At 37.7% G+C, this 9,387-nt stretch overlaps 1 protein-coding gene across 1 annotated transcript in view; it reads left to right on the top strand.

Moving 5' to 3' along the window:
* The window catches only part of LOC128369736 (receptor-type tyrosine-protein phosphatase N2-like), a 158,011-nt gene extending 154,025 nt beyond the window's left edge, over positions 1-3,986 (top strand). Inside the window, exon 13 of the mRNA XM_053330812.1 lies at positions 3,915-3,986. Within this exon, the coding sequence (XP_053186787.1) occupies positions 3,915-3,986 (72 nt within the window). The remainder of the gene's footprint in view (positions 1-3,914) is intronic.
* Positions 3,987-9,387: the final 5,401 nt, after the last annotated feature.

The raw sequence follows: 9,387 nt of genomic DNA on the forward strand, positions 1-9,387 counted from the left end.
CTTCCTTCCTTCCTTCCTCCCTTTTAACTTTTAAGTTCAAGATGAATATATATGAGCAGGGAAATAAAGGACACATGTTTGTAGTTGTGACTGAACACCTAAACCATAAAGAATAAGCTCTACCCTGCAGCTCATTTGACTGATGTTGATGCACTAAAGTTAGAAATGAAGGATCGGAGGTTAAAGGTCATGATCGCTCAATATTTATTCATTGCACATGTTGAATTGTGACATCATGATGTTTTCTGGTGTTATACATGAGCCGGTTTCATTGCACTGAAGGCTAATGTGGGGGTATGTACTTTTAAAGTAGCCGCAGTTTATCACATCACCTTTTGAATTTCATTACCATTTACCTTAGAGGTTGGAAATTACGTCATACCCAATTTTGATTCCTTCCTCCCTCTCTCCTTCCTCTCCTTCCCTTCCTTCCTTCCCTCCCTCCTTTCCTTCCTTCCTCCCTCACTCCCTCCTTTCCTTCCTCCCTTCCTCCCCTCCCTCCTTTCCTTCCTTCCTTCCTTTCTTCCTTCATTCCTTCCTTCCTTCCTTCCTCCCTCCCTCCCTCCGTCCCTCCTTTCCTTCCTTCCTTCCTCCCTCCCTCCCTCCTTTCCTTCCTTCTTCCCTTCCTTCCTCCCTCCCTCCCTCCTTTCCTTGCTTCCTTCCTCCCTCCCTCCCTCCTTCTTTCCTCCCTCTTTTCCTTGACCTCTAGGGTTAATTAGTTAATTATATTAACTTTATATTAAATACATTTTTTATGTGATGTGAAATGTGACTAATAGAGATTATAATGCTCATTTTTAAACAAATAAAAAGTCCTTATCTTGGTCACATTTCACACAAACATACACAATGAATTCCTGCTTTAGCTCCAAGATGCACTTAAACCTCAGAGAGCTCAGAGAGCAGAGTCATTCCTCATCACGCTGCTCGCTGAACGACGCAGAGCCAGACGGAGAAACTTCAATTACCGGCTGACCTGTGAACAGAATTAGAAAGAAAAGCCAGAGATGTGTGTAAAACATCAGCGCTATCGATCCAGGCTTTATTAAACCATGTATCCTGAGCCAATACCTGCCCCCCACCCTTCACCCCCCCCCCCTCCTTCCTTCCTTCCTCCCTCCCTCCTTTCCTTCCTCCCTTCCTTTCCTTCCTCCCTTCCTCCTTTCTTCCTTCCTCCCTCCTTTCCCTCCCTTCTTCCCTCCCTCCCCCCCTCCTTCCTTCCTTCCTTCCTTCCTTCCTTCCTTCCTCCCTCCCTCCTTTCCTTCCTCCCTTCCTCCCTTCCTCCCTCCCTCCTTTCCTTCCTTCCTCCCTCCCTCCTTTCCTTTCTTCCTTCCTCCCTCCCTCCCTCCTTTCCTTCCTTCCTCCCTCCCTCCTTTCCTTCCTCCCTTCCTCCTTTCTTCCTTCCTCCCCCCTTTCCTCCCTTCCTCCCTCCTTTCCTTCCTTCCTTCCTCCTTTCCTTTCCTTCCGTCCTCCCTCCCTTCTTCATCACGCTGCTCGCTGAACGACGTAGAGCCAGACGGAGAAACTTCAATTACCGGCTGACCTGTGAACAGAATTAGAAAGAAAAGCCAGGGATGTGTGTAAAACATCAGCGCTATCGATCCAGGCTTTATTAAACCATGTATCCTGAGCCAATGCCTACCCCCCACCCCCCCCCCCTTTCACCCGCCCACCCCCCTTTTTACACGTTGATGATTCCCCTCGTGGTCAGCAAGTCGCAGCCTCGGCATTTTGTGATTGCCAAGCAGAAAGATGTTGTGTAGGTCCCTCGTCTTCCACTTCCTGTAGTGACACAGTGAAGTTAATGATCAGCACATTTAAACCTTGTAGATATGACCTGTAAATAAGAATAAAGTAGCATGTAGTTTAATTGATAATACTTAATAATAGATCATCTTTTGTCCTTTACATTATAAATCATTGCATAGTTTTACTAGAATATTATAATTGCATACTGATAATTTAATTATTTCAAAATGCAAGAAAAACCTGCTAGCTGTTAGCTGTTAGCTGTTAGCTTCTTTTTAGCCTTAAGAAATGTCTGCAGGCAAGTCAAAAAAAACAAAAACGCTCCATTTAGTTTAATTGATAAGATAAGATACTTGATTTTGTCTGATTACAATTTGATGTTACTATAGTAGTTATATATTTTGGATTTTATGTGTTGGGATCTTCACCATGATACATTAAATCTATTAAGGTGTTAAAATGGTGATAATGGTAAAAACAACTTCCCTGGTCATGAATATCACACATACTAGTTTCTAAACTGATTTTTATCAAAGTATAGACCTACTACAACCTTCAATTCTACCAATCCAGTTCAGTTTTCCAACTTATTAGAAATAGAAAAGGGCACACACACAGTTAAACAACCACCTTAACCAATCATGCTCCTAACCAGGTGTTAACGAGTCTGTATCTCCTGGTGTGCCATGTTGCTTTTGGCTGATTACAAATCATTTGCATATTTTTACTAGAACATTATATCTTATTTCTCTAAAAAAGGAAATCTTAATCCTCAGCATATAATGATAGATCTCTGACCTCAACATCCATCCTCCATCCTACACCTTTTGGGATAAACCAAAAAACGCCACCCATGAGTTTAGTTTAGTTTATTTGGATCCCCATTAGCTGTTACCTAGGCAACAGCTACTCTTCCTGGGGTCCATGTTAAAATAAATACAGCCAATTACAATTACAATATAACATAAATGCAAACCTAAATAGAGTGTTGCAATGATACATATGAAATATTTTGCCAGCCTCCACCCAACCACCTTTTTAGATGCTTTTTAAAACGTTAATAATAAAGTATGGCAACTTATTCCACTGAAAAATGGCTCTATACATACATAACAGTTTCTTTCATGGCATTTGTTCTAAGTTTAGGAATTATGACATGACCCCTCCTCACCATGTCTGTTCCCAGTATCAGTGTAATGCTCTCGTAGGTGAATGGGAGCAAATACCTGCAGCCAGGCTCCGATCTGTCTGCTGGAAAACATGAAACCAATGATAACTAACTAATGATAGATCTCTGACCTCAACCTCCATCCTCCATCCTACACCTTTTGGGATAAACGGAAAAAACGCCACCCATGATCCAGATCTTATATATTTTTATTTATAAAGCTATCTTGGGTCTGAATTACATTTCTAAAACCCAAAGCGTTTATAGCTTACGTTCCAATGAATTTTACTTATTAAATGTGCCCAAAGTTCATTCTGAATTTGGTAAGAACTGCTTTAAGTACGCTGCACCTGCTGCTTGGAATGTATTGCAGAAAACTTTAAAGCTAAAGGAGCTCATTGACATTGTGATTTTGAAAACCTGTGTGAGAGCCATTAGAGCGGCCACATATCACACCTGTTCTTGTCTTAATGTAAATCCTGGGTTTTAGCCCTGTTGCTTTTCTCTTGCATGTATTTTATCGTCTCTGTGTTGTGTGAGTTTTCTGTGTGTGTGTGTTCTTAATTGTGTAACTTTCCTATGCTGCTGTCATGGCTTCTTGGCTTCCCTTGAAAAAGAGGTCATTGTATCTCAACGGGACCGACCTGCTTAAATAAAGGCAAATAATAATAATAATAATAATAATATCACCTAGCATCAGTGTAATGATGTCATACTGTAGGTGAATGGGAGCAAATCCCTGCAGCCAGGCTCTGATGTCTGATGGAGGATGTTTTTAGCAGCACATTAATGACCGTGGATCTGCACTAAGATGTTTAACCGCCATATTTTAGGGAGTAAATGAACGTCTCCTCATCTCCAGTGAAAATGAGACCTCTTCATCTCTTTAGGAGCATCAGAGGCTGAAATCAAATGTATGATTCATCTACTCTTCTGTCCAGTCCAGTATTTGTGTTTTTAACTTTCTTTTTCTCTTTCTTTCTTTTCCTCTCTGCAGGATCAGTTTGAGTTTGCGCTGACGGCCGTTGCAGAGGAGGTGAACGCCATACTGAAAGTTCTTCCACAGTAGAGAGGAGGAGCGCCTCCTTCTGGCTGTAGTCCTCTCCTTCACTCGTCTAGAGGACGGACTCACCCCTGCTATTACTTCCTTGTGTCTCCTCCTTTCATCTCCTCCTTCCTTTTCTCTCTGTCTCATTTCTTTCCTCTCGTCTCTCTTCCCATGTCTCCTTCCTCTTCCTCTTCTTCTATTCACCTCTTTATCTCTCTCTAATTTACCAAATCCTTTCAAGTCTTTTGCTCCTCATCATCTTATATCCTTTCACCTCTTTCCCCTCTTTCATCTCCTCTTCTTCTCCTTTTTACCTCCTCCTTTTTCTTCTTCTTCTTCCTCCTCTCCCAGTCTCATTAGTGATCATTGTGCCAGGAAACCCATTAAACCATTAAAGATATTGTACATAGATAGACCTTCCTTCTATTGTAATGACCCATCATGCTGCCTGTTTTTTCCAAAAGTGACATTTCACTGCATTTAAACACAGTTTGATAGATTGATGACAAAAAAAAAGAGAAAAAAAGTATATTTATCATAGTTTTTTGTTTCAAGATGAGCAATGACCTCACGGGCATCAGCTTAGTATAGCAAGGTTTTACATTTATAGCATCACAGTGAAGTTATATCAATTTTTTTTTTGCTGAAATTGATTAAATTTTATGCTTTATATCAGTTTATGTAAGATTTTTTGGATTTCAGTGGTACAAACAAGCAATTTGATGACATCATCGTGAATTTAATGAGCATTTTTCTCTATTTTAACTCATTTTTTTTGGCTTAATTGATCAATTATTTGTCCAAAAATCAATAATTATTAGTTATATCCCACTTTAAAGTATATAAAAGAAGCTTTTTGCTCTGAATTATATTTCATATGGTTGCTCTGCTGATGCCCCTGATTGGTCTTTGTGTTGAATGTGTGTGTGTGAGTGTGTGTGTGTGTGATGTTCATGTTCATATCTTTAACACAAAATCGTACTTGTGTCTGATTTTTAGTGCCATGCTTTCAGATCTATGTGTTTTCTTCATGCAGCACAGATAAAACATGACTGATTTCATCTCTTATTTTTCTTCAAAGTAAAAGATGTTACTAGAAAAAAAAAAAAAAAAGATGAGACATTTTGGGATTTTCCACAAATTCTATGATGCTAAAAAAAATGCTAACAAAAGAAGCTAATGCTATGAGATGATGCTAATGCTATATGATGATATGAGGTGAAATAAGATCTGACTTTAGTGTAATTTTTATTATCTTAGTAGAAGCAATATTGTATTTCTTCAACCTGAATCGTGGCTTGTCAGTGAAGTTACACTCATGTCTGCCTTAATAATAATAATAATAATACTAATAATAATACTAATAATAATGATGATGATAATAATAAATGAATTAAAAACAACACAGTAGATCAGATGAACGTGGTGGAGAGCAGCTTGTGTGTAAAATGACCTTATTCCAGCAGATATACCTGTGGATTCAAAGTGTCTAAGTCTAAGCCTATAGCAGCATAAGCTAAGAGTTCAAAGAGCCCTAACGATAAGCTTTATCAAAAAGGAAAGTTTGAAACCTACTCTTAAATGTAGAGAGGGTGTCTGCCCCCCCCACCCCCCCCCCCCCCCCCCCGGACCAAATCTGGAAGATGGTTCCACAGGAGAAAAAAAGTTTATTACAGGTTTTTCATTCATACAGCAGTGATGATGTGGACTTTAAAAACGCAGCAAACTGGAATAAGGACATTATAAAAAAAAAAAAATTAGAATAAAGTGCTTCTGGTTGGTATCTTTATGGTAAAAAAGGGGATAGTTTTGCTTCTGAACAGCAGCTCTTCTTCTTCTATGTAGCATTAATGGCTGGTTCGTACATGTACAGTAGCTGAAGCTGAAGCTGTATCGCATTGAAAGCTACTAAGCTAGTTTGAGGTGAAAACTCGTCTGCTGGTTTTTGTTCCCTAAAAGCATCTTTAAGCTAAATGGTCCTTTTTGTTCTGTTGTAAATCAACTTCAGCATTAAAGAATAATACCTTTTATTTTTTACATGCTTAAATCCCATTTATTATAATTTACTTGTATTTTACATTACAAATATTTTACGTACTTTATGAGCAGCCGCTGATTTCTGATATAAATCCATTAGGAGCTAAATTATTATTATAATTATAATGCAGTGCAGACTTTTCTAACTTATCATCTCTTACAACTACACAGCTTTCTAAAGAGAATTAGACTTTGACAAAACTAATAATACTATATAAATGATGTGTGTCTGCTAATTGATAATTCATTTTTTTCCATATTGCACAGAAATGAATACAAACGGCTGCCTAGCAACAGGAAGATTTAAAATGGTCAGCAGTAATAAAGATATTTTAAGATGGGGTTTTTTTGTATTAGAGAAGATAAAACACTTCCTGGCCTGATGCTTTCAGAATAAAAGCCACATAACCCACAAATAGTCTATAAATTGGACAGTTCTGATAATATATTCAGTGCCCATTTTGTTCATTTTTACATTTTAAATATGAAGAACTGATAAATTCCTTCAGCTAAAGTCATGAATTCACATATTTGTGGGTTGAGAGAAATAGTAACACCCATAAAATAGGGCTGGGCCGATATGCTTTTGTGCTGATTCGATTCTTCAATGATTTTTGGGTCCTGATTCGATTTAAATTGCAATTCTGATTAAACAAGTAATGCGATTTTCTATTTCAATTATTGTGATTTTCTTTCCTTTTAAACAAGAACAGGTTGAACCAGACACTTGATAATATATCATAAGAGAAGATAAAAGACTTCCTGGCCTGATGCTTTCAGAATAAAAGTCACATAACCTACAAACAGTCTATAAATTGGACAGTTCTGATAATATATTAGAGCTAATTTTATTCATTTTTACATTTTAAATATGAGGAACTGATAAATTCCTTTAGCTAAAGTCATGAATTTACCTATTTGTGGGATTTTGGGGCAAATAGAGGAGCATTACCTCTAAAACAATGGTTTCAAACTGAGATACAGCTGAACAAACTGTGACTAAAGTAATCTGGATACAGCCTGAAGATGACTTTGGGAAACCAGCTTAGAAAAAAAAAAAAAAATCAGCTTCATTTCACTGCTTTCAATCGGTCCGACAGTGAAAGAGCAGTTTTAAATCCTAGTATTGAGTCACTGATAGTACACTATGATACTAGTGCATGGCTGTTTAATTCAATAAATCAGTGTGCTGTACTTTCCTTATGGCCTAAAAAGACAATCTTAGAAACACTCAACGAGCAAAAACGTCTTTTTATCTGTTGACTTTATTTCAGATTTCTTTTATTTAAATTTTATTGCACGAGAAATATACCATTTTAAAAGTTTAGAAATATAAAACCCAAGGATTTGTTCATATCAGAACTGTGCAGATGGATGGTTTGGTGGTTAAAATGAGTTGAAAGGTGGTGCAGTCAGTATATGGACATGATGTAAACGCTGCAGCAAGCCGGTGTCATGTGGTTGGAATCGACTCCCACTTTTCATCACGAAGCTGAAACACGCTGCAAAAAATAAAATAAAAAAATGAAAAATAAAAAAAGCTCCTTATAACTTCTTGTGCTGGGTTTTCTCTCATAATCTAAATTTCTGTTATAAACTCATAGAAATAAATGAAAGAATTGAAATTATCTGATTCTAATAATCTCCAAATTTCAATTTAAAGGAGTATTGTCATTTTTTGCAGTGTGGATAATCAGTTGGTCATATCCCCCCCCCCCCCCCCCCCCCCCTCCTCCTTTGATGCTCTTCTTCTTCTTCTTCTTCTTCTTCTTTCTTTCACACACTCATATAATAAAGTATCAATAGATGGCTGGTCTGTTACATTAACACCTTGTACATAATAAACCAAAAAAAAAAAAAAAGATATTTTTGTTCTATTGGTGTAAACGACTTGTGAATAAAGTCTCATTGTCGATGCAGTATTGTAATGCAAATACCTGACTCCTGAGTTTTTATTGTGTTTATTTAATTTATTTATTTTATTTATTTATTTATTTTTAACTCTACTGTTGTACATGAAACTCAATCATCTCTGCCGTCTGGGTGGAAGGTGATTTATGAAGCATCTGTTAGTTTACAACCAGCTGCATTCAAATCAGATATAAGTTAGAGACTTTACAGCAGGGGTGTCAAACATGCGGCCTGAGGGCCAGAACCGGCCCACCGAGGGGACCAATCCGGCCCACTTTCCTTCCTTTCTTCCTTCCTTCGATCTGTCCTTCCTGCCTTCCTTTTTCCCTTTCTTCCTACCTTCCTTTTTCCCTTTCTTCCTCCCTTTCTTCCTTCTGTCCTTCCTCCCTCCCTCCCTTCCTTCCTTCCATCTGGCCTTCCTTCCTTTTTTCCTTTATTCCTCCCGTTCTTCCTTCTGTCCTTCCTTCCTCCCTCCCTTCCTTCCTTCCTTCCATCTGGCCTTGCTTCCTACCTTCCTTTTTTACTTTCTTCCTCCCGTTCTTCCTTCTGTCCTTCCTTCCTTCCTTCCTTCCTTCCTTCCTTCCTTCCTTCCTTCCTTCCATCTTTTTAATGATCCGGCCCACATGAGATCAAGTTGGTCTGTATGTGGCCCTTGAATGAAGATGAGTTTGACACCTCTGCTTTACACAAAGCGACACTGTTTGCATATTAACATTCACCTTATCTATTTTTTTTTTTTATCCTTCAGACACCCGGTGAAGGTTTATTCTTTCAGTATTGTTTATTTAGGGTAATGCATGTTATAGATATAATGCTTGAGATATAACTAAATCATCTATAGTCCCAGGACGGATGCCACTGGTGAAGGGCAGATTATAAAGATAAAATATTATAAAATTACACTTTATTTTGAAAATGAAGCATTTATGTATTTAATTTTGAAAGGTAGGAAGAGGAAGGTAGAAACTTTAAAAAAAAATCTGTGGCATACAACAAGTATACTTTTAAATATGAAATAAAAAGTTGAACTGTTTAATTCATTTATTTAATAATTTTCTATAAATTAAAAAAAGGTTGTCATCACTATGTAATAATAATAATAATAATAATGCATTTTATTTAAAGGGGCCTTTCAAAGCACTCAAGGACTCCTTACAAGGCACATATAACACAGCAACAGTACATCAAACAATATAAATCTGGTAACATTTAATGCAAAAGATAAAGAATAAATATGGATGTGACCACAAAGTGCATTAGTACAATAAATATACGAGAATGAAGATTGCATAGTTAGTAACCGAATATTTCCATTGGCTGGAACAGCTGTCAATCAAACCCACGTTGTCGTTTTCGTCTTTCACATGTCCTCATTGGCTAGAGATGCACGTGCTGCCTGATCCTAAGCACTGATTGGCTGGTGTGTGTGGTGTCGTCAGAAGCATGAGAGGCTAACGGAAGGACTTTGCTAACG

This window comes from Scomber japonicus, chromosome 12 (assembly GCF_027409825.1).
Source record: "Scomber japonicus isolate fScoJap1 chromosome 12, fScoJap1.pri, whole genome shotgun sequence".
Taxonomy (NCBI): domain Eukaryota; kingdom Metazoa; phylum Chordata; class Actinopteri; order Scombriformes; family Scombridae; genus Scomber; species Scomber japonicus.